We start from the raw sequence: 26,673 nt of genomic DNA, 5'->3' as shown, positions 1-26,673 counted from the left end.
CTTAAACCCTTCTCATACAATCAATTTTAGAGTTGACCTCAAGTTTTAGCTCAAGCATAGTTTGTTTTTAAGCTGCTAGATGGAGACGAGTTCGAGTCAGAACTTTCACCTTCGATATCTGATAACTGTCATTTGTAATCTGTAAAGGAATCCTGCAGTTCAAGAATTAAGAGTACATCAGGGCAAGTATTTGATTTAACATTTTTCACATCTTTGGCGTCCTTACCTACGAGTCGGCACAGAACTACTCTTCCCATGATGCATCACGATTAAGGAACTAGGTAACTGACAGGAAACATCCCAACTGTGTCGTCACTAAATTTCACAAGGAGAATTCTTCATATCGATGGAACATTTTCCATTTTATTGCTTTCACAGGTGACAGAATATATTTAATGTTTTAATAACATTCTAACTGAACAGTTTTGGGTTTTTTTTACATTTGAAAATTGTTTTACTACATTTAGCAGATTTATTTTATTGTAGAATGTCAGACGCATATCCGTAAAAACGCAGAGGTTGAAATTTCTCAGTGGTCCAGACTCATGAGCAAGGCAGTTCCTCTCTTGATCCAGTGGTCTGGATTCACAGGTCCTGACATCAGCTCCACACTGACCACAAAAGATGCTCGGCCCGCCCCACCCGAACGCACAGGAAAGTAGTAGCAGGGACACGCGTACATGCCTACACACAGTTTAAACAAAGGCGAGACGTCAGTCAAACACAAGAGAAGAAGCTGCTGCTGAACAGACTCACTCTTGTTAGTCTTCTTTCGCTCCACAGGTTTGAAGTGGATGGCAGGCATGGCAGAGACCATCTGCATGGGCTCCGCTTCCACCAGACACATGTTCCTGCTGTCCCAACCAGCCCCCTCTAGGAAAAGCCCTTTGATCAAGACACCCTCCTAGGAACAGGGTCAGACCAGAAAATAAACATGTGTTCAGCAGTGAAGACGACAAATTGAAAGCACGCCTGTCACCTGTGCTGCAGCCAGCAGCGAGTCATCGTCTCCAGAGGAGACTATGAAGTCCCAAGAGAGCGTGTCCACAGATATCTGCAACAACAATCATAAACGACGTTAATGAGGACAAAACATCACAGTGGAGTTCCGAAAAACCACTCAGCTCAAAGCGCATCCATCAAAACCAGTGACGTCAGACTGAGTTCAAATCTGTCCAACTCACATCAACTGATAAAAAGGGACGTTTTACTCATCTGCTCCTCACCGATCATCATTTTAAGACTTTTTTTTTTTTGTTAGAGATTCACCTCTGTACTCTTGTCCACCTTCTCCTCTTTCAGGTTGACATTTCATAAAAGCTGCTGGTTTTGACTCCACCAGCCTTCAGAACTGAAACCTGAACCTGAAGGAGCAGTCGGGCTCTGGGAGGCTCCTCCTGACTAGAGCCTCTAGTGAGGGTCTGTTTTCAAATGCATCAGAATTCAGTTTCTAAGTGGAACATTTCTGACCAGTTTGATGGAACCAGAACCTGCACCTGCACCAACAAACTCAGTGCTTTCATTAAAAGCTGAGCAGACCAGTGTGGCTCTATTTAAGCGTTTAGGAGCTGTCCTCATCTGGTTGGTAAACGTTTCTCAATCAGCAGCTACATTTGGATCAAGTGAGGAACCGTTTCTCCTCGTTAATCGGCTGTTTTTACTAAAACTAAAAAAATCTAGACACAAAACATTCTGAAACCCAGCCTGAACACCCATGGATGATAGTTCCCTCCATTTGAAATAAAAACCTTTGTATAATAAAATATCTAATTTTGAACTGAGCTATATTTCCATATAATAAAATACTTGACATAAGGTCACAGATGCTCAGAAGTTAGAGGCCCCAATGATTATGTAGAGTGTGTTAGTAAATGACATTAATGAGTTCTCTCTTGGAGTTAATGCAACCATTTAGAAATGGTGTTAAAACAGATATGGGTGACTTTTATGAGAATTAATGGCTGGTAACTTCTGGCTCCTGTCAAAGAGAAGTGGACACACACACACATCTGACATATAATCCAATTCTACGCTCATTATTATCCATGATTCAAACTCATCAAAATCTCAGGGACAAGGAAGAAAATGGAGGTAAAAAGTTTAACCACCTTCTGTTTGACAGAAAACTCTGAGGTAAAAGATTGAGAATGCTTCAATGTGTGAGAGACTCCAGGTGATTTTCACTGCTGAAGACCTTCTAGCTACTCTTCAATCATCACTCAACTCACATTCTGCTGCCGAGCATGAGACTGCAGCACTGCAGTGAGGAAGCCATTGGGGAAGGTGAAGCCGGAGAGCCAGAACAGTTTGGGTGGGTGGGTGGTCTCGGCCCACAGCTGAAACTGACTGACTCGCTGGCCAAGATCTCTGGTCCACGCTGCCAGGGGCTTCAGTGAGGGGTAGGCCTGACGCACAGAGACAAACATCCACACAAACTGGCCAACAACATTTAACTGTCAAAAATGAAGGACGACTGTGAAAACGTCACCTTCTCCCAAAGCGGTGGGACTCGGCCATCATGGATGGAGGTGAAGGTCTCCTCCAAGTTGGACGACATCACCACTAAACCTTTAATACCTTTCTCCAGCTCCACTAGAGAAGATCTAAGGCACAAACACAAGTGTGCCCTCAGCTGACATGTAAACGCAGATAGCTGCTCCTGGGGAGTGGGTATGAATTGGATCCTCCTCAACTTTTACAAGTCCTACCTGATGATGTCTAACAGAGAGTTATATCTCTGGATCTCCTGCATCAGGACCACGTTCAGAGGGGATGGATCATCCTGGAGCATGGAGCTGGGCTTCTCATAGTCGATCAAGGGTGGGATCATTCCTCGGATGTCTGCCAACAGCCCCAAGACCTAAAAGCAGCAATCCAATTTCAGATCAGTCAGGAGTTCCCATCACGTCAGTCACAAAGAGTCACATAGTGCTTTTTAAATTTGGGGACTTCTGAGAACACAGGTCCACATGAAGGGGTGACTAAATGCACCTTATCCTCTCGACTGGGCGCCCCCCCTGCAGCAGCCGACCCGGTAGCCTGTGGCTGCAGGGATAGCATGGTGTCAAACAGCATCTTGGCCTCGGCTATTTGACTGGCAATGTCAGCATTGAAGTGCTGACCGAACACCTCGGGGTGCTCGTTGGGTGGAAACCCATTGATGTAGCCCAGGTAGGACAGCAGGGGGCCGTCATGTGGAATGCAATAGGAAGGTAAGGATGACAACCTGAAGACAGACAGGAAGCAGTAAGACTCACAGCCCGCTGCTCTTTCACACTTTCCTTCAGCTCGTACACAATGCGCTTGTTAAAGTGTCTCACTTGTACAAAGGCTGGCTGACAGCGTCATCGCAGAAACAGTCATTGATGTAAGTGGTCAGAACCCGTCTGTCCCAGTCGTCTGTCACATGGCCTCCGTAGTTGACTCCAGCGATGAGGTACTTCAGGGCATCCCAAGGAATCTCCTCATACTCATTTAGGTAGAGACTCAGCAGACTCTCACTCACCTGCAACAACATTGACAAGCTACAGATGATGCCAGCGAGGTTAACACATACAGGGCAAACGTCCTGGTGTCCAGACCAAAAGACAGCAGCAGAGACACATTGTATTGTGGCATCAGGACAGAGACATCCTGATGCCACATCCTGGCAGAACAATGAGATAATGGTACTGTCAATGGATGAGAGAAATACAACAGAACCAAATAATAGAACTGTGTTTTAAAGGAATAATCAAGCTAGAGAAAAACATTCCTTGGTATTATCACTCAGCTTTATTTATCCATGAAACCAGAGGAGACAGAGAAGTTAGTGAAGCTCCAGACCTGTCTTAAAGACATAAAGTCTTGGATGTCTTCAAATTTCCTCCTCCTTAACTCAGGAAAAACTGAGGTCATGGTGTTTGGTCCTGAACCTCTCAGGGATAGATTAGATCACATGATCACTCTAGATGGTATCTCATTAACATCTAGTCTCTCTGTGAGGAATCTAGGAGTAACTTTTGATCAAAATCTCTCCTTCAACCCACACATTAAATTAGTCTCTAGAAGTGCCTTTTTTCACCTGAGGAACATCACAAGGATTAGAAACCTACTGACACGGCATGATGCTGAAAGGTTAGTCCATGCATTTGTTACTTCTAGGCTGGACTATTGTAACTCTTTATTATCAGGGTGTCCAAACAACTCTTTAAGAAGCCTCCAGTTGATCCAAAATGCTGCAGCCAGAGTTCTGACAGGTATTGACAAAAGAGATCACATAACTCCTGTACTGGCGTCGCTTCATTGGCTGCCCGTTAAATTTAGAATAATTTTTAAAACCCTTCTTTTGACCTACAAGGTCCTCAGAGGCCTAGCTCCATCCTACCTGGAGGAGCTAGTGACACCTTACCAGCCCAATAGACCGCTCCGCTCTCAGAATGCTGGTCTACTTGTGGTCCCCAGAGTTTCTAGGGGTAGAATGGGGGGCCGAGCATTTAGCTACCAGGTCCCCCTGCTATGGAACCAGCTCCCTGTCCAGGCACGGGAGGCTGACTCCATCGCTACTTTTAAGATCAGACTTAAAACCTTCCTCTTTGAAAAAGCTTATTGTTACTAATTCAGTAGTTCCAGTTACTATCATAGACAGACAAATTATCATAATTAGGGGGTCGTCTAATCGTTAGGTCACATCTTAGCTATGCTGCTATAGGCCGAGGCTGCCGGGGTCCAGAAACATGATCACCTGACAGGCCTCTGTCACCCCACTGGGTCATGGTTTCCTCTTCCCTCCCCTCCCTCCCCTCCTCTCCTCTCCTCTCCTCTCCTCTCCTCTCCTCTCCTCTCCTCTCCTCTCCTCTCCTCTCCTCTCCTCTCCTCTCCTCCTCCTCATCAAGTAGACTAGTAATGCTATTTCCTGTGTAGTTTTTCTGCCCCCCCTTCTGTATCCATTTACAGGTATCGCCACCTTCAGAGCTGTATACTGACCTCCGACCCCGCTGACCCACTCAACCAGCAGCTTATTCAATTCAATTTAATTGAATATAATGCATTTTTGTATGTATATTCTATGCTCTATGCTCTATGCTCTATGCTCTATGCTCTATGCTCTATGCCTCTCCTCTCCTCTCCTCTCCTCTCCTCTCCTCTCCTCTCCTCTCCTCCCCTACCCCCCTACATGAGCCTGGTCCTGCTCAAGGTTTTTTCCTGTTAAAGGGGAGTTTTTCCTTGCCACTGTTGCTTGTCTGCGGATTCTAGAAAGCGTCTTGAAACAATTCAGATTGTAAAAGACGCTTGATTGATTGATTGATTGATTGATTGATTGATTGATTGATTGATTGATTGATTGATTGATATTAACTCGCTGTTATGATCAACAGTCACTCAGCAGTCAGTACCTCAAAGTCTGAGTCGTTGAAGCCGTAGATGATGTTCCAGCCCAGCTGTAAAAACTTCTTCCTCTCCAGCAGGATGCTGTGAAAGAAGCACAGCGAGAAGAGCAGCTTCTTGTAGAAACCAGGTCTGGAGCAGCAGTCAAAGTTCTCCTCTTTCACCAGCTGGTAAAGGCGTTTCATGTTGGCTTTCACACCCTAAGGGACAACAGCTGTTGGCTGATCGGAATAGCATGTATGCGTGCATATGTTCGTGTGTGTGTGTGTGTGAGAGAGAGAGAGAGAGAGAGAGAGAGAGAGAGAGAGAGAGAGAGAGAGAGAGAGAGAGAGAGAGAGAGAGAGAGAGAGAGAGCACAAGCACTACCTTTGGTGGTTCAGTGGTCAGCTTGATGCCAGACTGTAGGATCGTGATGGGAAAGTCGGGGTGTGGTGAGGAACTCAGCCAGAGTCTAAAGTCTGGGTGAGGCTGTTCCACCTGCAGCTGCTCCACCAGCTTGTCCAATTCAGGCATCCATGAGAGCGAGAGGTGGCAGTTAGCAAGGAAGACCCAGTGACCTGAGAAGACAGGTGCAGCAGATGATATGATTCAACCATTGTGTTATGGAGGTCGTCTTGGAAACCAGATCTGAAATATTTTTCTGAGGCGTCTTCACTAATTCAGAAATCCAAGTCCACCACGTGTCTTTTAGATCCCAACCCAACACACCTGTTGAAGGATGTTTTAATAATAATAGGCAGTTCTGTCCTGGACCAGATCAATTGTTCTTTTGTGACATGTTATGTACCCCAGTCCTACAAGGTGGCAGTGATTAAGCCGTTGCTTAAAAAACCATCACTGGATCCTGATGTGTTAGCAAATTATAGGCCAATATCCAAACTTCCTTTTATCTCTAAAATTCTTGAGGTGGTGGTGACTCAGTTAGTGGAGCACCTGCAGAGAAACTGCCTGTTTGCTCTAAAGCCTGTTTCAGTCAGGCTTTAGAGCTCACCACAGCACAGAAACAGAATTTATTAAAGTTACTAATGATCTTCTTATAGCTTCAGATAATGGACTGATTTCTATGCTGGTTCTGCTGGACCTCAGTGCTGCTTTTGATACATTTTATCACAGCATCCTGTTACAGAGAACAAGAGAACACACAACTCCTGTATTGGCATCTCTTCATTGGCTGCCCATTAAATTTAGAATAATTTTTAAAATTCTTCTTCTGACCTACAAGGTCCACAGAGGCCTAGCTCCATTCTACCTGGAGGAGCAAGTGAAACTTTATCATCCCAATAGATTGCTCTGCTCTCAGAATGCTGGTTTACTTGTGGTCCCCAAAGTCTCTAAAGGTAAAGGCCGAGCATTTAGCTACCAGCCCCCCCTGCTATGGAACCAGCTCCCAGTCCAGGTACGGGAGGCTGACTCCATCTCTACTTTTAAGATCAGACTCAAAACCTACCTCTTTGAAAAAGCTTATTGTTACTAATTCAGTAGTTCCAGTTACTATCATAGACAGACAAATTATCATAATTAGGGGGTCGTCTAATCGTTAGGTTAACATCTTAGCTATGCTGCTATAGGCCGAGGCTGCCGGGGTCCAGAAACATGATCACCTGACAGGCCTCTGTCACCCCACTGGGAAATGGTCTCCTCTCCTCTCCTCTCCTCTCCTCTCCTCTCCTCTCCTCTCCTCTCCTCTCCTCTCCTCTCCTCTCCTCTCCTCACCAAGTAGATCAGTGATGATGTTATTTCTTGTGTAGATTTTCTGCCCCCCACTCTCTTTCTCTCTCCATCTACAGGTATTGCTGCCCTCATAGCTGTATGCTGACCTCTGACCCTGCTGACCTACTCAACTCCTATACCAGCACTTTGTTATAATTAATGTATTTCCCTGATCTCTGCCTATTCTCTCCTCTACCTGTCCTCCCCCCTTCTCCTCCCTCTCTACCCAGCCCCCATCAGCAGAATGGTCCACATGAGCCTGCATGAGCCTGGTCCTGCTCAAGGTTTCTTCCTGTTAAAGGGGAGTTTTTCCTTGCCACTGTTGCTTGTTGGGGGTCAGGCCCTGGGATTCTGTAAAGTGCCTAGAAACAATTATGATTGTAACAGATGCTATATAAAGATTGATTGATTGATTGATTGATTGATTGATTGATTGATTGATTGATTGATTGATTGATTGAATGATTGATTGATCGATCTGTTCCAAACCTTAATTAAGAGAGTAAATAGTAGAAGGTAAGATGCTGATATACCGTTCTCAACACCCTCCTGTATCATTCTCCTGGCAATGGGAGCTTGGCCTTGGCCCAACGACAGAGCATGAAAGTGCTCCTTCATGCCGGAGGTCTCAGCCACCTGCAGCAGAGCTCCTGTGGGATCAACTCCAGGAGACAACACAAAGATCAGCGGAGTTCTGCAGGAGGATTCCTCTACAACCTGGGAATAGTGGCAACAATAGTCTGTGAGTTGCAAGCTAGTGGAGGTGGACAAGACTGATGCAGACATGTGAGTCTGGTATATCTCAACATGGAGGAGACACTCACAGCCTTCATGTCCAGAGCAGGTGGCTCTACAAAGGAACCTCCAAGATTGTCAATAATGAAGGAAGTGACACAGAAGGTGACGCGGTCTTGGCGCAGGGAGCGCACTATTAGCATCTTCTGGAGGTTATTAAACTTATCCTCCCAATCACCTACAAATATATATTACACAGATCAAAGAACGCTCCAGGATAGTGGATAATTTCAAATCCAAAGAGAATTAAACAAAAGGGAGAAAAGCCACAACAGACCTGGGAGAGCAGATTTTTCAGGTTCGATACTCGTGAACCAGAGCTTCCACTCTTCAGGATACTGTTCAAAAGATTCCATGATGCCTTGGAAACCAGGCAGCTGCTCCAGTACAGTGATATTGTCCCAGCTAGTGTTGACCAGCCAACTGGAACAAGGGTTTTTCATCTGCTCTTCTTTATCAAGAACCTGCAAACAGCCAAAACATCCCAACATTTTTCACTAAAAAAGCCTGCAGACATTCCAAAATCGGCACAACTTGATCACCACAAGGAGAAAAATCCCAGTTTTTCACTGTCAGACACAGCAAGATCATCATGTTCATCATTATTCTGCTAGTGTAAGATTGATGTAACAACCTGATGATGTTGCATATTTCTGCAAATCAAACCTCAACACTGTAACTGATAAATGTGTCAGGAAAATCACATAAAGATGCAGCACAAGTGGAGGAGATGAGAAAAGCTGTGGAAGGCTTTAGCTAGCATCCCAGATTAGCTGAAAGCTAACTGTGGGTTAAACAGGCTGCTGTGTGTCCTTTGAGCTTTCTTACGATTCCTCCTCTGAGGAAGAAGTTGTACTCATTCATGTCCAGTTTTCCAGCTGTCTCCATGATTCTGACACACATCTGGAAGCTGAAAAGCAGCTTGTGGATTTCAAACAAGCCACGACATGTGTACCTGCAGAGGCCCAGATAAACAGAGTATGATTAGAAACGTTCTTTGAAAGAATCTAATAAGGACACAGATAAGGCCTTTGGTCATGGCAAGGTAAGCTTGCTCACCTGTACACTGCGTATGTGTGGTAGCTGTTGAGGTTGGAGATCCGTTCCTCCAACTTGTGGCTGCGCTTGCTCTTACTGATGCTGAGTTTGAACAGGTTTATATAGGCATCTAAAGAGAACTGGTACATTGGGTCCATGCTGCTCAGGTTATTTAGGATGGAGAAGAGAATAGAAGCCCGCTGAGCACATGGGCGATAGCCCTAGCCAAAGAGATAATTTTAGTTAACATATATATTTAATTGAATATTTCTCCCAAATTGCTGGAAAATGCAGGAACCCTCAAGGTCAGACCTCCCTGGCAGAGTCTATCATGATCTCGGTCTGCTCACTGGTCTCCAGCTGCTCTGTGACCTCAGTAGACGTGATTTTGCTGGTCTGCAGCGTGTTGACAAGCTGCACGTCATCCAGCAGAGAACCAGTGGCCTCATTCAGCAGCCTGGTAAAGCAGACATCACATGCTTCTAAAAACAATTCATAGAACTAAAAAGGGAGTATTTCACACACACCACATCATTAATTGAACTTAGTTTCCAGGTGATGTGACGTCAATGCTCACCTGGGACCAGCACGTGGCAATAAGTGTAACTTTAAATGTAACTGTTAATGAGACAATGTTTCCAGTGGATATTTGCTAAGATAAAGCCATATTCGTTGTCTCTGATCCAATTCCAAACTAAAGTGACTACACACATTGAATGATCCTGCTATACAGTAAGTATAAAGATGAGATGTTCAACCTGAGAATTTCGTCCTCAAGCTCCTGCAGATGTTTCCTGCCAGATGCGATGCTGATCACTAAATTGTCCTTCTGCTCCTCCAGATCTGGCCGTTCCTGACGCACCACAGTTCCCAGCAGCTGTGCTTCGAGACCCTGCACATACAGACCACATAGACACAATTTAAGGCTCCTTTGTGAATGAGGACACACATGAAGCAGGTTAGATGGACCGTGACAGACCTGCTCCTTGACAGCAAAGTTAACAATGGTAGTCTTTGTGCAAGTCTCTGGTGAGTAATGAGGATTGGGCAGCTTGGTAGTGATGTAGAAACGGAACTCTGGATTGTACTCGATCTCTTTGTCACCCAGCTTCATCAGCAGCCTCCCACCTGAGGAGAACACCATGTTAAGCCAACAAGCACAACTCAGTGCAGACTCAACATGTCTGTGTATTATGGACCTATTCGTGTCAAAGACTTGTTAAGAACTGGGTTGAGCGAAGGCTCCAGCTCCTCCTGCACGTTCTGAAGCAGAACAGGATTCCCAAACTGGATGGAATTCTCCAGCACCTGCAGGTAGTCGGACATTTGAAAGTCTACCACCTTCAGACCCTGAAGAGGACAGAAGACCCAATTTACTTCAAATACAAAACAATTCAAATAACATGCTACAACATCCTGTAACATGTTCAATTTTTATATTGGGTGAAAGCTAATCTGTTGATGTTCCACACTAAAGGTCAAGTGAACTATGTGTAACACAGCAAGATCTTTATGTTGTTACATACTGTATATTCTCTCATAATATTCTCTCTAATTGTAGAGGCTTGTTGACAACATTTGTGCGGCCTCTTACTTTTTCCATTTCCATATTCTTGATCCACTTCATAGCCTGGCCTTGAGGATCAACCATCAGTGGCCATCTTGACAGAGAGAAAACACAAAGAACGTGTATTCAAAGACCCTTTTAAATCTAAAAGTAACCGCAGGTACAGTTACGAACCGATTCCCACGGTTGACAATAACACCATTCTCTGTGGAGAAAGAGTCAGTGGGGAGTCCCTGGATGTTCCAGTCCCTCACTGTCGTTGGCTTAGACAAGAAAACCGCAAAACTGAACCCTGGTGTGCACGGAATCTGTAATGTCTGCACCTGAGAGGAGCAAAGAGAGATTCTAAAGACATTTCTGACTCCTTATCAGCAGCACATCAAAACCTCCAGGACTTTAAGGTGCACATGTACCTTAATGTGCACATGCACTGTACCTGTGTCATCCAGATGGCGAGCAGATCATCTCTGTAGTTAGAGAGGAATGGTCCCATGTAGGACAGGAAAGACGCTGCCAGTAGACAGTCTCCTACCAGATATCCCATGTTTTCCTTCAGGCCCTGAACACAAGCATAAATAGGTGCTACAGCTTGTTCCTGGAGCAGAAACACCCACACAACACACATTTCACCAGAAGCTGCTGTCACCACCTGCAGTCTACAGTTGTTCAAATCACTTTTTTTTCACAATTCATTTTAATTTCAGTGTAATTTTCTTTAAATTGTCATTTCTCAGACATTTTGGAAAATATTTATAAGGCATATAAGGTGTTACAAGGTGTATAATCTTCCTTACAGAAACTGTATTTTCCCAGCGGATCCTCTCTCCAGCAAGTCCAGTCACCAGTTTGTCAGCTCGGTCCAGTTTGATTTCCATCTCTTCAGATTTCTTCCTGAGGTTCTCCTTCATGAGGAGCTTCTCAGCATGTTGGTCCTTCAGCTGCTTCAGCATCCGATCAACCTGTTGGACATTATGAGCCGTCAGTGATGAGAGCGCAATAACCTGGTGTTAATCTGGTCTGATATATGCCCAGGGACAAGCGCTACCTCCTGCAGTTTCTCCTGAGCTGCAGCCAGAGCCGCCTGCTTCTCTTCCAGCTGCTCTGTGGCAGTTTTCAGTAAGGCCTGTTTAGGTTCCACTATCCTGTAGATGCGCCCATAAACCTGAAGTTCAAAAATAAAAGCACACACATTTTTACTTAAACTTAAAAGATTTAGTTTTAATGACATGACAATGGATGTGGTGAGAGCAGCAATCCCCCCATGGCTGTAACACAGAGGATCTACAGATCTTTGCCAACATAACTTGCAGACCGACATAGAGGACCTCACCTCCATGGCTCGGACCCACATGCACAACGACTTGGCAGCCAGCGACACTTTACCAATGACTTCTGGTTGGAAGTCTGACAGCATGCAGAACTGGCCGATCCTCTTCAACACGCGGGCTGAAATATTGTTCTTATCAAAGTTGATCAAAGTTTTTATAAAATTGGAGTCTCCTGCCAAAAACAAATTGAAAGGGGAGACAGCTTTTCCATCAAATCTTTAAGAGAAAAATGTTCAAAATGAAAAGGTATGTTGTCCAACACAAAAGACAACAACATGCTCTCATTTCATCTCCCTACCCAACTGCCTCTTGGCCTCTGCCCAAGATGGATCTTTTTCCAGAAGGATCATGACAGCCTGCATCACCGTCTCCACCAGAGCTGGTGGTCGACCATACGACTTGATCTCTGTCATGTCCTTTTTGTTCAGGGATTCCAGAGCCTACATACCAAAAAGAAAGAATTTCCATTGAAGATGCAACAATGCAGAAAAATAGCCAGTCTTTGATGGCAGAGAGTTACCTTCAGGGCCTCCTCCAGGGCCGGCAGGGCCTCATCTAGATCTCTCTGAGCATTCGCAGCCATTTCTTTACACTGCAGCTCCTCTGCCCCAATTTTCTCTCTGTCTTCACTCACCACCTGGACACAAAATTAAAGAGAATGTAAAGTGCTCAGACGCATTGCTAACATCACATGTGTTGCTAAGTCATCTGTAGTGAAGGATGTAAAGTGGACATGCGCCCTAAGAGAATATGCTGGTTTGGTTTTTAAAAACAATTTATTTGACCAGAAGGAATGAAAATGAAATTGTCACATCTTACATCAGTGGCACGAGCCTTGGCTAAAATGTATAAGAAAGAATTTACTGATCCTTTTATACAGCTTAAAAAGCCTACTGCGCAAGGAATTTTAGTATTTTTCAGCCACGATTCATAATGAAAACATAGGGTCCATCAGTCTAAAAAGGAACGCCCCAGCAGTCTCCAGTAAAGCCTGGCTGCTGTTTATATCTCCAAGAGATTTTGCCCTGCTTTGCTTGCTAAATATTCAGTCTGTGGTGTTTTACCTTCTGGTGCCTGTCAGCCTCTCTCTTCTGCTCCAAGATGACAGTCAGATACTCCTCGCACTGTGTTTGGAACTCTGCTACCTGCTTTTTGGCCTCCTCCAGCTCCACTGTCATGCCCTCCACCTTCTCTCGTGTGTCACTGATCTTGAGGAGGCCGTTGCAAAGCTTGTTCACCTGTTCCCCCAATTCCAAGTTTTTCTCTCCCAATAGTCTGAAGCAGGGATGCAAAAACAAAGGTCAATGTAAATATGTATTTTTAATATTTTTAATTTTTAATTAATATAGATTAATAGAGTACATGTGGGATACATGTGAAAGAGTGGTAAACAGTAGAAGAGTTACTACTTTTTGTATCCTGACACCAGCTCCAGGTAGTTGGTGGGTGTCACATAATTGTATCTCCGCAGGTCTAACTTCATCTGGAGTGACATCTGTGCTACTGACTGATGGATGGTCACAAACGTACTTGCAACATTTGTGTGGATCTACAAAGACAAAAGAAAATGAAAATGTCTGTATTATAAATCACTTCTCTACAAAGTAGGGCGGGATCACAACAGTTTTTTTTAATTTTTCTATTTAAACTCTTCAAAAGAGTGTGCATACAGCACAGCCCTGTTGAACTTATACACAAAATAAAGGTCAGGAAAAGACAGTGAGGGTTTGTGCTTCTCACCCCCTCTGAAGAGCCCAGATCCAGTCCATCCAGGAACCTCTCCGCTACCTCCAGCAGAGCATCTCTGGGCCACTCGCAGAACCAGTCGATGGTGGTGCAGTTGACAAGAGCTGGGTACTGGAGCAGCCGTTTTCTACAGAGGAACAGGTACATGTGTGCTGCTCACAGGGTTATGTTTTATCAGTACCAGAACCCTACCTGAAGAGCTCTCCCACTGGACTCATGCAGAGAACAACATGCAGGTTGTTCCTGACCCGCTCAATTAAATAACTGAACATTGAGTCTGGCGTGTGCATCACGTTGTCCTTCTTGGCAGATTCATTCAGACTGTTACAAACCTGCAGGAAGAAAAGACAGTTATCAGACATGCAAGCGGCCACCTCCAGATGTGCAGGACTCATTATGGAGGCTGTGTGTGTGGGTTCAGCCATATTTGACATACAGAGGCTGCCAACTATCACTGAATTGGCAATTTAGATTTAAATGTCATATTTACCTGAAATGACAAATTATATAATGTGTGAACTGTTTGATGTCAGGAAATGAAAAAAGTGTTTGGTGACATCCCTCATAAATGTGAATGTGACAGTTCAAGCACCAGTTGGGTCATGAAATATGACAACAAACCTCAACAAATTCATCTGGCTTGTAGAGATTGGGCACCTCCCCAGAGCTCAGGATGTTGTTGATGTCTTCCAGGAAGGATTCATCTACAATCTGAGTGTCGTTGAACAGAAACACCGTTGGCTTATTGTCCACTCCTGCCAATTGATATAGCTGCTTAATGTCTGAAACAGGACAGAAACATCTGACATTGGTCGGGACTCCTGCAGCAGGAAGAGAAACAGTGAATTTGATTCCACCTTCTCTAAACTCTTGTTTGCGGTAATGCTTGGTGACTTCCACCTGATAAACCTTGTATTCACAAATGAAGGCAGCCAGTCTGGCAAGGCTTTGTCGGCCAGAACCACCAACTCCTACGAGAAGCATATTCCCCCTGAGCTGGCTGATCACACGCACTGTGCGTGTAACTGCAGAGGGAAGACAAGAAGCTTCAATAAATCCTTTTTAATAACATTTTGTACTTCATAGTTGACTAACATGACCAATACTCTGATGCTGTGTGTAATCTCGACTAGTTAGGGCAAGAGGTGAAGGAATATTCTCAGTTAGGGCGTCCAGCTGAACTCAACCCCCACAGGTGATGTAGTATAATGCATTCTTCAAGTGATCCAAACAACTACTGTTTACTGGACGTAATCCTTGTTTGTTGGTGCTAACATGCAACCCATGTAAACAGCATCAGTGTTCCTTATACAGACAAACCACCAAAACTCTGCTCTGCACTGTGGACGTGGGTGTTGAGGATATATACTGTGTTCAATGGCGTCCTGGAAGAGCACCAAATTCATTGGCACTAAACCAGGGGTCTCGTTGTAGTCCTCCAACTGGGTCTGCATGAACCTCTTCAGAGTGTTAATGTCCTGCAGGTCCTCATAGATGCTGGATTCATTCATGAAATCACCTGGTTGACAAGAAACAGCTTCTGAGTAACAATCACACTATTTCATTGGCTCTTCTGTGTGAAGAAAGAAATTAACCAAATATTGGTGTTTGTTTCTCTGGACAGATGCTGTCCAACTGGAAGTCAAAGTAGGAAGTCAGTGTTTTTTCTAACAATGCAAAGAATTCTTCCATGTCCTTGTGATCTACCAGACGGTCTGAGAAGACCCTGAAATTACACATAAAAACAGAACAGAAATATGTGCAGTTCATACAAAAACCACATGTATGAAATTAAATCAGGCTTTCTTTGTCAACATTTACCTGAAACATTCATGAATCCACAATCTGGTGACATCAATTTTGCTTTCATGAAAGTCTGGATCAGCTCTCAGGAGACCCTGAAAGACCTAAAAAAAGGTGGATCATTTGTGTATTTTAAAGGTATCCATTTATATGGGTTCATGTATTATTAATCTAATACAAGTGTCATGAAAAATTACAGCAAAAACAAACAGCTTCCAAATATAGAAGGTTATTATAAATGCACAGTATCAACTAATTGTCTGTCACTGAACAGTAAAATACTAAAATATCTTCAAATGTCCATAGAGTGAGAGTGAGCTTACTTTGCTGGCCTGCAGGCACAGACTAAGATACCTATAGCTGTTTAGCATCATTCCCTAACAGAAACCTAGAGCCTATTTTAGTGCCGCTGACCGGAGGCATCCATATGGTTTGCTAGAATCACCTTTATTTGGTCACAAATGAGACTTGGTCCAACTCTGTGTGACTGTGTACCTTGGAGATATCCCTGAGGTTGAAGAGGTAGTGGATTTTGGATGGAGTGGGAAGAAAATGAGCCGAAACGGCAAAATATAAGTTTAAGGTGGCCTGAGCCAAAATCTCTCCTACAGGCTTCACCTCCTCTCTAAAGACCTCCAGCTTTTGGTTGATCATGGTGCTAAAGATCCGCCTGATCTGGGACTCCTGCATGCAGAGAATAAACACTTGTTTTGCTTGTTCAACAGTTTTCAAATTCAAATTGAAAGTTCTTTCAATTACTCTATTTTAAAATAGCAAATTACTGTTTGTAATTTGAAAAAAAATATTGGGAAAAGGCAAAAATGAAAAACACCAAAAATGAAAAACACCAAAATGAGACTCAACATTTGACCCGTAAAAGAGAAAAATAGGTAGAAAAACAGGTGAAGAGAACAGAGCATTTTTTATGCACACGACTATATTTGTCATTTCCTCACTTTAATATCTATATGTGGTTTCCCAGTGGAAAACAAAAGGAAAGTCTTACGTTGGGAAAGGTCATATTGATGAGGTTAAAACGACTCTGGAGGCGTCCAGAAATATGAGTCCTGCCGCCACCAGGGGGCCCCATGGCTGCCAGTAGGAACATGTCCTGCAGAAGAAGACGCACTTGGTCCACATGCTCATTAACTGATCTTTTTATTATCTCGCTCTTACCTTTACAAACTTCTTTGTCTGTTTCTGGTGGTCAAACCAGAAGCCATAGTCAATCCAGAGACGGAGCAGTTCTAATGGTGGTTGTGAACCAAACAGGTCATTTGCTGGCATATTCAGGTCATCCAGGAAGCACAGCAATCGCTTTCCACCCACTGGAAGAAATTCCCCTTTAGTCCTCTTTTCAGTTCGACTCTCCACAATGGCTTGGATGTTGTTGCAGGTGGTCTGAAGGAGAAAAAAGGATTGGTAACATCTCTTCCTGCCAGTGTCGTCACAGCCGGGGCATTTTTAATTTTTCCAGGTTCACTCTTCTGGTCTTTTACAGCCATTTAGGTGTTAAATATTATTGTAATTTAAATTCCTGAAGAACAGGAGAGAAAGTCTGAAGGAGCAGAGGAAGAAACCTGTGAGGACATGTTGATAGTGAGGCCAGTCCACCTATCACTCAGACCCTGCAGGACACTCTGTGCTATAGAGGTTTTAGCGGTCCCCACTGGTCCAGTCAGCAGCACTGGATAATGACCCATCACAAGAGCATTAACCAGGAACTTGTAGCGTTCTGTGTCCACTGTAGGAACCATGATCTTATAGAAGGGATCGCTGCAGAAGAACACATACCTATCAGTCACTTTTCTAGATAAGACATTTGATTCACTAAATTGGTGAAATGAATGAGAAGCTGAGATACCTACACAAGTACAAGCTTGAATTTGGACTGCAGTCAGAATGTTTGAACATTTTAGCATTAATATTTTAGGATGACTGAAAAAGAATGAAGTTCTGCTGTTTCCTGCAGAACTCTGCATGTGTTTATCATGCTGAGCGTCATGTTAGAGAAACACAGTTTTCTTCGTTTCCAGTGAAGGATAAACAGCAACGATTATCTATGTATGTCAGTTAAGGCATCTGATCACTCACCAAGTGTTGTAGCGCCATCCCTTTGGCAGCCTATCCTCCACAGACACCCATGTCTTTTTCTTGGTGTCCACATAGTACTCATAAACTGTGTCCTGGAAGAGTACGTAGAAAGTTTAATGTTTGCATCTATAAATGATAAATGACCCCTGAGCACTGGATTGTTTGGTCAAAAAGAACTATGTTATCCTTGCAGCAGCATCTCTCGTATATAAAGTTCTACCTACAGAAATGTTTAGTAAGATGTTACTTATGAAATTGGCTAATTGTTCTGAGGGAGACCTTGACTGGGAAGTTGCCGTCCTTCTCTCGCATGAAGATGTCAATCTTCTGGCGTCCATTCTCATCAACAGATGCACAAATGGACCAAATAAGGCTGAAGGTAAACCAGAGTTCCACCATTGTACCCAGATTGTCTTTGTCAGAAGTTTTTACCTTGAATTAAAAAAAACAAAACTATAATGAAGCTGCTTATGCAATTATAATTGCTGCTATTGTGGTTATAACAGTGAAAACATCAATGAAATCAACAGTAATATGATCAAAAGTTTGCACAATTCTTAATTAAAAATGTATTTTCACAGGAGCTGCTGCTAAATGTCACAATTCTGAAATTCTAGTTAGAATATGGAGAATATAGTGCTAAAGTTAAAATCTGAAATGTAAACATAAATTGTTATTGTGCCTAATGTTTAATCCCTTTGCATCTTCTTTAGCTGCTTTTAAAATTCAGCGGAGGGAAAAAGTGAAATTGTAACATTTAATTTAACATTTGATCACTGAAGGGTGATTTATGGTTTAATTACTAAGGAAATGTTTTTGTTTCCTTCTCTTGCTGCTGGTGCATCCCCCAACAGGAGGAACTATCTCATCTTTAATACCCCGTTGTTGGATGTGGCCAGGGAGTCGTAGAGGCGACACAGAGAAATTACTCCATTCAGCTCCGTGATGGGGATCAGCTCCTTACAGTTGTGCTTCTTAAAGGTCAGCGTACTCTCGATGTATTTGTCAAACAGAGGGTTTAAATGTTCAGCTTCATCCTGAGGAGAGATGGTTACAGTCCTAAAGTCTAATTTCCAATACAGACAGTTATATGTGTAAAGGATGGACTCTACCTGGTGCCGTTTGTCTAACCAGGACTGCACGAAAGGTTGCCATCCCAGATCTGTGTAGTCATTATAGACCATCCCACAGCGAGACACTGTCGCTGGAGATGCCATGGCCAAGTTTTCAACTTCAAACAGCAACGACACCTTTGATAAAACAATTAGAATATATTATCCACAAATACAAAACTTCACAGGATTCAATAAAGATGATGGTGTGTTTAAGTGGAAGCACAGCTAATATTATTCATGTTCTCTCACCTGTTCAGGCATGGAGATTCTGTCTCCATTGATGAGTGTCAGCACCTTGTTGTCATCCATAACAGAGTTCATGCTCTCAATCCACAGAGTGTCAACCGGTCCGTCAAACACGATCCACTTCTCATCAGGGGTCTCATCTTCAGGGAGAACCATCATCATCATCATCATCATCATCATCATCATCATCATCATCATCATCATCATGTTACACCAGCTAAATGACTGTACTGTGTGAAAGTTGTTGCAATGTTCACCTGCACAGGCTGCTCTCATGATGGAGGACAGCACGCCGTCAGTCCATTCGTTTGTAGACAAGTCATACTCCCCGTACAGCTCACCAAGACTCATTGATTTGGGGTTAACAGGAAACACCTGACATGCAGACAGTGAAGCAGTAGCATGCAACAGGCAAAACACGAGAAAACATCAAAAGTAATGTTGCATTCCTCTTTTTTCTTCACCAACCTGGACTGTCTGGAACCCTGGCTCTGCCTTGTGGTGCATTGTGGTGATGGCACGTTGCAGTATCTTCCAGGTGACGCTCTTACCGCAACCCGTCTTGCCCACCAGCATCGAGGAGTGTCGAGAGTTTTTGGTCTCGTAAAACTGGATGACTTTGGTCATGGTGAAAGGGGTTACCTGCAGACCACTCTGATGCAGCTCCACCTTTATGACCTCTTCCAGCTGAAACATTACAAACTGTGTTAGCAAAACTAACTTTTAAATACGCAATTGTTATTTATCAGAATATTCAGCTCGGTAACCATTGGTCAAATTTCTACCCAACAGTTGGCATCTGTGTTTACTATGTCCCTGCTCTCAACATGGGACAGGTCAGACAGGAACTTCCTGTATATGATGACACATGAATGGTAGACATTGTCACAGACTCACCATTCCATAGTCTATAGTAGGTGTTTCCACAGCTGGAAACAAGTCCTGGGTAATCCCGTTGAACAATGGCAGATCAGTGGTGGTTAGCTTAGCAATGTTCATGTCTTTCATAGCCATTAACAGAACCTTAAGGACAGAAACAGGCAGATAGAGTATTCTTAAAAAGGCCAGAACCTTTGAAGGTGAAGATAAACACATTTAATTAAATTCATGCTATAAACATTTGTAATATCAATGAATTATTTGTTTATTTAAAGAATCATGTTTGTTAAACATGTATTTAGCTGAATGACTTATTCATCTTCTTTATTTCTAATTCCTTTCAAGGGGAAAATGAACCTCTTCATTAGGAACACCGCTACATGACCGTCTCTTCTTCCCAGCGTAGCGCAGCAAAGAGGTGAGAGCGCGTAGACCAAAGTCATAGTGGTCCTGTTTAGACAGCTGCTGCATGGCCAGAGAGTAGAGTGTGAAGACCTTCTTAGCCAGGAGCTGTGAGCACGGTGGAGAAGATAAAGGCAGACATTGAGTTACATAACAGTACTTAATGTGTCGACGAATCACGTTATTAGCTCAACTAAGTCAGTCATCTTTTTCATAATTAAGCAGTTCATTACAACATTTACAATTTTTAATTCATTACCGACTTATTATTTTGTTACCACACTTTTTCTTTGCTTCTCAAAGCCAATTCTTCAGAGGTGTTTAGAAAAGTGGAGGTTTTGTAGTTCCACCATTAACTGACTATATAACCTGTGTACCCACTGACTGTGGTGACGGGTTCCTGTTGGAGTTTGTACCTTACAGTTGTCAAAACCCTCTGCGAAGAGCAAAATCTCAGCAATCTGAGTGGAGTCTGGAACCACCATGGAGATGGGCCTAAACATAGACTTCAGATTGTCTGGAAGCTCAGTGCGTCCAGCGTAGCCTTAGGGAAACACAAAATAAGCATCAATGGTGTCCCATCCAGAGATATGACACAATAACTCTTCTTTCATTCAGGTTATGACTTACCAGGATTCATGGTGATAAAGATGCCACATGAGCTGATCAGACGTATGTGATATCCTTCAAAGTGGAATTTGAGTTGTCTGGCTGAGAGTGCAGACAATATGGAGAGGATCTGCTGAGCCACCACCGACAGCACCTCGATGTTGATGCGGTTGAACTCGTCATAACACGCCCAAGCTCCTGTCTAATAGGGAGGGACACAGACACTTGATTCTGATCAGGACTAGCATGAAAGTCTTCTTTCATTAAGCTGCTGGAACAAAAAAGGAAATACGGGTTCTAATCCTATTAACAACTTCAGCCCATTCCAGTCCAGCCTCTCCTCATCCCAGTAGACCACCCTCCCCTGCTCAGACCGAACAGGTTCATCCCTACGCTGCTAAAGCCATCATCTACCTCAACCCGGAGCTGTGTGTCCGACTCCCTGATGAGCAACACAGGGGCTCCCAAAGGAACTGTGCTCTCCCCCTTTCTGTTCACCACCTACACAGCTGACTTCCAGTACCACTCTGAGACATGTCATCTCCAGAAGTACTTGGATGACATGGTCATAGTCGGATGTGTGGAGAATGGACAGGAGGATGAATACAGGCACCTTGTGGAGAGTTTTGTTAGGTGGAGCAGGGAGAACCTTCTGCAGCTCAACGTGACCAAGACGAAGGAGATGGTGGTGGATTTCAGTAAAAGCAAGTCCCCACCCTCCCCAGTCTGCATTAGTGGGAAAGATGTGGAAATAGTCCCATTTTACAGGTTCCTGGGTGTTCAGCTGGACAATAAACTGGAGTGGTCCACAAACACTGATGCTGTCTATAAGAAGGCCATGAGCAGACTCTACTGTCTCAGGAGACTCAGGTCCTTCAGTGTTTGCAGCAGGATGCTCCACATGTTCTACCAGTCTGTCATGGCTAGCACCATCTTCTTTGCTGTGGTGTGCTGGGGTGCAGGCATTAAAGCTAAGGATGCTAACAGACTTAACAAACTAAAAAGGCAGGGTCTGTTGTTGGCTGTAATCTTGCAAACTTGGACGAGGTGGTGAGGGACAGGATGGTGTTGAAATTGCGGACAATCATGGACAATCCCTCCCACCCCCTCCATAACACAGTGGACTAACTGAGAAGCAGCTTCAGCAACAGACTCCTGCAGCCTCACTGTTCAAAGGAACGGTACAGGAAGTCATTCCTGCCATCCGCCATTAAACTCTACAATTCATCCAAACCCACTCAACAACAATAATTGTCTAATGTTTATGTTGTAATTTTACTTCTATTTTATTCTATACTTATGTATATATGATTATAATGCTTATAATATGTATATATTATATTATGTGTGTGTGTGTGTGTGTGTATATATATATATATATATATATATATATATATATATATATATATGCACACACCATGTGCATATAAATTTATGTTCTATAGGTCACATGTTTAGAATGAACCTGCTTATATATATGCTCATAATATATGCTGTATATATGCTTATAACGTTCTAATCTTATTTGTATTTATTTATTCTATTTCTATACTTTGTAAATACAAAACATAGACTACAGTTATATTAATCCACGTTAGGCTGCTACTACAATTCAATTTCCCTACGGGGAGGAATAAAGTACATCTTGAATCTTGAAAACCCATCACACAAAATCTTGTTTATCCTCCATACCTGTGCCAGGCCAGAGAACATCCGACCCATAGATTTGTAATCCAGTCCTTCAGAGCAATTAACCACAATCACATACATGCTGAGGGCCTTGCCCAAATCCTTCACCGTCTCTGTCTTTCCGGTACCAGCTGGGCCTTTAGGAGAGCCCCCACGGTGAAGGTGTAGTGCTGTAGTTAGGGTCATGTAACACCTGGACATGGACATGAATGCTAGTCAGTGTTGAACAACGTTAACTGCTCTGCCTTATTATACACTCATAAAAGGAAAAGTGTTATGATGCAATGGTCCAACCAATATAATATATTAATAATCAATCCACATAAATAATACGTACATCATTGATAAAAACTACTATGTATTATATGCCAAAACAGATGTGTTACGTTTAGTGTCTTTTACCCTCTAAAAGAGCTAAGATAATGATTACTACAGCAAACGCACTAATGATGCTAAATATTATTGAACATTTACTGATGTATTATCAATGAAACCTCTTCTCAATCTCATAACTACTCTGCAAGTAAAATTTCTACATGTATATAGGATATAATAATTGCAATAGATTATATTATGTAATATTATGTGAAAATGTGTGCTTGTAAAACATTGATGAATATATTTAATCATGCATTTTGTAAAAAAAAAAACTGTAATGTGACAGATCAGCTGATCAGGTCACATGACGAAGGACCATTCAATGACCTGTCAGTCAAAGGCGTGATGACGAGCCGTCCGGAGTTTCCCAGGTACTCATAACCATACTTGAAATGTGTGTTGGTCTGTCGGATGATACAGTCGTTTTGATCCTGACAGCAACATATGAAATAACAATGTTAAATAACGTGTGAATAATAATAAATTAACAAAAGCTCTTAAACAAAACACTTGTTGCACCAGTTTGATGACAGTTAAGATAAAACATTCATCTAGTTAGTGTAAACTCACTCAGGAACACAAATAATTAAAAAGAAAGGAATAAAGGTGTCTGTTTCTATCTGCCTGTGTGTTCATGTGCTATACCTTCTCCCAATACAATCGTAACTGGCTGAGCCAATCAAAGGCATTGGTGTCTTTGCAACCAGCCTTGGCCAACTTATCGATAACATCTCGGGCGTGGACCTCCACCGTGACCAGGGCAACGATCTTCAGACGTTGGACTTTGGAAAGGTTCCCACGGATGATCTCTGAGTAGCCATGAAGCATGGAAACCTGAAGAAGCAAAGTAATAATAGCTCAGGTTAGTTCATCGGGGGATTCAGTCATTCTACCTAGAGCTAAACAGTCAGGTGACACAGGTCATAGGTCACATGTTTAGAATGAACCTGCTTCTTCTTTATGGATTTGAGGGCAGCACTGTCTCCTCTTTCTTTGCAGGTTAAGAGAGCTTTAGTGACATTGGTCGTCCACTGGATCTGACTGGCTGTGATCACCATCTTAAACAAGAATAATAAAAATTAAAAATACAATTTTTCAATGTTTTATTATGTTTAGGACTTTGATATTTCTATTAACTATACACTTTTTGGAGGAATTGCTGGTTCTCTACTGGGAGAAACTGCAAAACCATTAGATTGGGCAGTCAATCAGCTGGCTGGATGTCTGGATATCTGCACCTAAACAAAAGTTCACCTGTCCAGGCCACTCCATGAGCCATTTCTCTCTGTGTGCTGACATTTTCTTCAGAGCATTAAGACATCTGATCAGCGTGTCCTTCAGTGTACTGCGCATGATCTTCTCCACATCACACAGCCAAAGCTGAAGTCACACCAAAAAATTTGGCAATCAGAGATAAAAAGGAAGAGTCATATTTATGCAGTTACACCCCCCCCCCCACCATAGAACCAGAGGGTCATTATTACCTCAACAGGATTGTCCAGAGATACAGGTTTATTGAATGAAACAAACTCCCCATCCGCAGAGAACATCCCAGTGGCAACTGGTTTTTTGTTTGCCTGTAAGTCATCAAAATACAAATTGTCAGTTCAGTAGATGCAGAATTAAAATTGATTGAGTTTTTCTCAGTAAAATGTCTGAATTAGAACTTTTACTATAGTGATAAATGTGAGACTACCAGCTCTACATACAATGAGCATCATATACATTCATTTTATAGTTAAAACCAAAACTGTGCCACATGTTTATCTCATATATCTTATCCCATTTTACTCATTTATTTCACTAGAGAAGTTCAGACTGGTTCTGCATCATCTAGTCTGACTGAAGTCACCATCACTTCCATGCGCAGGCTCTTAATGTTGTCAAAGCATTTCTTCAGGTGGGGCTGCATGGCTTGTGGATTCTGTGACTGCCCGAGGATCTCCAGAACATCATCGTTGGACAGAAAGTAAAACCTCGGGAAGATCTGCCTTTTGGTTTCCAGGTACATGTCCAAGGCCTTCTGGATCTCCTCCAGCTTGATGTTCATCAATGACAGCTTCTCTAATAAGCCTGAAATATTTCACACATCTCCTTAACAAAAATCCACACAGAACCATAAATTAGCTAATACCATGGCTATAGATCTGAGTTTTTCTGAGTGGGAGATTTAGAACCATCATTCAAATGTTACTCATAACAGCAACACTTCCGGGAACTGTGTTGATGATAAATGATGTTATCAGCATTAATGTCTGTGTACCTGGGTGATGTGTTCCATGCAGAGCTCTGTTGTCACTGTGGAGTCGGCTCATGACGCTCTTCCACATACTGCTAGCACTTTCAAACTCTTTGCATTCCCGTGGGAGCTGCTCACGGATATCTTTGCCTCTAAAAATGTTCTAGATGATCATAAAGCAGAAAACCTACTGTCATTAACCTTCATGACAGCAGTTAAACAGAACTAGGCAGCCAGGCCCTGGCGTGTATGTCAGTGATCTATTCAACCGCTTACGTACCTCCAAATAAATCCACTGACGTTGCACAGTGAGGATCATTTCAACCACTTCCAGCACAAGCGACAGCCGCCGCTCCCAACAGTCCACCTCCTTCTCAAAAGCTTTGACAAAGTGAGATGCCTTCATCGTGGACAAAACAACCTGGTTGTCTTCCAGAGCTTGGAAAACCTCCTCAGTTCCCCTAAAAATTGGCAGCTGATTAATATCTCTAATGATTTGCAGGCAACCTTGCAATATATTATATTAGGTGCTTTCACATCCTTACTTGTAATTCACCAACCATACATGGTTTAGAACAAGATCATAAGACAGAATAAAAACATTATGGACCTTTTATTCCAACCAGGTGCTTTCTCACCTCAGCCAGAAGTGCCCTTCATCTTTGTAAGGTTCTACATCCAGAAAGATTTTGTCCCATGTCATTTGAATGTTCTCTAGACCCTTCAAAAACACAAACAGAGCAAATTTCATTCAACACCACAGAAAAAGACAGTAATTTTATGTTTGTGTGTACGTGTGTTGCAACCAAGTAAAAGCTCAGGAGTTATCTGTCAGGGGAGGAGAACAAAATTTCAATATAAGACTCCTATTTAGTGCTGTCCCATTAGAAGTAATCATAATGGACAAACTGTTGGTTAATTATATAACAGGCCTGTTATACAGGGTAGTACGTGGACCAAGGCTAAAGAGTCATATTGGAAACCACTTAGATTTATTCAGCCAAACTGTTGGCTAACACAGGCTTAAAAAGAAAATAGAGCAACTCCTGTGAAGAGGATACACTGGGACAATTCCAAGACAAGTCAGAAGTTTTAAATATTTATATATTATATATTTATGAGGAACTGAAACAAACTCCTTTGGTTTAGGGAAGATATTGCACTCCACATATAAAGGGGGAAGGACAGAAGGAGAGTAACATCATGATGCTGCTGGAAATGAGGGAGAAAATTAGATCACCACAGGGAGAAAGCACATCTGCTCTGTTTTGGACAGAATTGGTTTGAAAAACAAAAAGTTGGGTTTGAACCTGCTCTATTGAGAGTTCCTTGCTTGAAGCTCCTGAGACTTCACAGATCTTGTCAGAATGCATATCAAAGCCTAGAGAAATGATTTTATCCAGAGTGAAGTCAGGGCTGGTCGGATCAATAGTGTAGTGCAGGTCGCCACCAATCTCCTGCCAGTGTCTGAAACAGAAGCAAAATTTACCATCGTCTCTGTGAGTTGTCTAAATGTCAGATAGCCTGATTGTAGCTTCACCAGTCTGTTATACAAAAGTAGCGTACTTTAAATCTGCAACTGAATGTCATATATATACAGACACTTTACTTAAATATGATTCTGATCTACTTGCGTTACTTGATTGCTTCTACTTTGGGCTAATTTAA

General features: G+C 42.8%; 1 protein-coding gene across 2 annotated transcripts in view; it reads right to left on the bottom strand.

The window, feature by feature from the left end:
* Positions 1–343: 343 nt before the first annotated feature.
* dnah2 (dynein, axonemal, heavy chain 2) overlaps positions 344–26,673 on the bottom strand; it is a 46,923-nt gene continuing 20,593 nt past the window's right edge. The window contains exons 27-89 of one of the 2 annotated variants that reach the window (XM_029829770.1): positions 26,316–26,472; positions 25,644–25,726; positions 25,286–25,466; positions 25,030–25,168; positions 24,619–24,839; positions 24,251–24,343; positions 24,021–24,146; positions 23,714–23,824; positions 23,412–23,600; positions 23,094–23,197; positions 22,392–22,581; positions 20,721–20,901; positions 20,507–20,634; positions 20,046–20,198; positions 19,707–19,832; positions 19,278–19,496; positions 19,067–19,184; positions 18,813–18,949; positions 18,561–18,698; positions 18,327–18,485; positions 17,728–17,880; positions 17,449–17,540; positions 16,935–17,130; positions 16,531–16,755; positions 16,361–16,465; positions 15,850–16,038; positions 15,373–15,458; positions 15,259–15,277; positions 15,147–15,186; positions 14,921–15,070; positions 14,409–14,576; positions 14,173–14,333; positions 13,744–13,883; positions 13,546–13,678; positions 13,215–13,354; positions 12,870–13,080; positions 12,326–12,442; positions 12,104–12,245; positions 11,808–11,977; positions 11,523–11,639; positions 11,272–11,436; positions 10,914–11,036; positions 10,652–10,800; positions 10,505–10,571; positions 10,110–10,260; positions 9,890–10,038; positions 9,669–9,802; positions 9,223–9,367; positions 8,932–9,131; positions 8,701–8,827; positions 8,150–8,336; positions 7,902–8,050; positions 7,611–7,794; positions 5,734–5,924; positions 5,376–5,567; positions 3,321–3,505; positions 2,992–3,226; positions 2,709–2,860; positions 2,489–2,603; positions 2,229–2,405; positions 980–1,054; positions 757–904; positions 344–684 (exon numbers count right to left, since the gene is read on the bottom strand). In XM_029829770.1, coding sequence (XP_029685630.1) covers positions 530–684; positions 757–904; positions 980–1,054; positions 2,229–2,405; positions 2,489–2,603; positions 2,709–2,860; positions 2,992–3,226; positions 3,321–3,505; positions 5,376–5,567; positions 5,734–5,924; positions 7,611–7,794; positions 7,902–8,050; positions 8,150–8,336; positions 8,701–8,827; positions 8,932–9,131; positions 9,223–9,367; positions 9,669–9,802; positions 9,890–10,038; positions 10,110–10,260; positions 10,505–10,571; positions 10,652–10,800; positions 10,914–11,036; positions 11,272–11,436; positions 11,523–11,639; positions 11,808–11,977; positions 12,104–12,245; positions 12,326–12,442; positions 12,870–13,080; positions 13,215–13,354; positions 13,546–13,678; positions 13,744–13,883; positions 14,173–14,333; positions 14,409–14,576; positions 14,921–15,070; positions 15,147–15,186; positions 15,259–15,277; positions 15,373–15,458; positions 15,850–16,038; positions 16,361–16,465; positions 16,531–16,755; positions 16,935–17,130; positions 17,449–17,540; positions 17,728–17,880; positions 18,327–18,485; positions 18,561–18,698; positions 18,813–18,949; positions 19,067–19,184; positions 19,278–19,496; positions 19,707–19,832; positions 20,046–20,198; positions 20,507–20,634; positions 20,721–20,901; positions 22,392–22,581; positions 23,094–23,197; positions 23,412–23,600; positions 23,714–23,824; positions 24,021–24,146; positions 24,251–24,343; positions 24,619–24,839; positions 25,030–25,168; positions 25,286–25,466; positions 25,644–25,726; positions 26,316–26,472 — 9,262 coding nt within the window. In that variant the 3' untranslated portion in view covers positions 344–529. Of the gene's footprint in view, positions 685–756; positions 905–979; positions 1,055–2,228; positions 2,406–2,488; positions 2,604–2,708; positions 2,861–2,991; positions 3,227–3,320; positions 3,506–5,375; positions 5,568–5,733; positions 5,925–7,610; positions 7,795–7,901; positions 8,051–8,149; positions 8,337–8,700; positions 8,828–8,931; positions 9,132–9,222; positions 9,368–9,668; positions 9,803–9,889; positions 10,039–10,109; positions 10,261–10,504; positions 10,572–10,651; positions 10,801–10,913; positions 11,037–11,271; positions 11,437–11,522; positions 11,640–11,807; positions 11,978–12,103; positions 12,246–12,325; positions 12,443–12,869; positions 13,081–13,214; positions 13,355–13,545; positions 13,679–13,743; positions 13,884–14,172; positions 14,334–14,408; positions 14,577–14,920; positions 15,071–15,146; positions 15,278–15,372; positions 15,459–15,849; positions 16,039–16,360; positions 16,466–16,530; positions 16,756–16,934; positions 17,131–17,448; positions 17,541–17,727; positions 17,881–18,326; positions 18,486–18,560; positions 18,699–18,812; positions 18,950–19,066; positions 19,185–19,277; positions 19,497–19,706; positions 19,833–20,045; positions 20,199–20,506; positions 20,635–20,720; positions 20,902–22,391; positions 22,582–23,093; positions 23,198–23,411; positions 23,601–23,713; positions 23,825–24,020; positions 24,147–24,250; positions 24,344–24,618; positions 24,840–25,029; positions 25,169–25,285; positions 25,467–25,643; positions 25,727–26,315; positions 26,473–26,673 lie in introns of both variants that reach the window. The other variant, XM_029829769.1, reaches the window with a different exon arrangement.

Source organism: Takifugu rubripes, chromosome 21 (genome assembly GCF_901000725.2).
Source record: "Takifugu rubripes chromosome 21, fTakRub1.2, whole genome shotgun sequence".
NCBI classification, from domain to species: domain Eukaryota; kingdom Metazoa; phylum Chordata; class Actinopteri; order Tetraodontiformes; family Tetraodontidae; genus Takifugu; species Takifugu rubripes.
The sequence above is the reverse complement of the archived record's forward strand: the minus strand, read 5'-3'. Positions and strand labels throughout refer to the sequence as shown.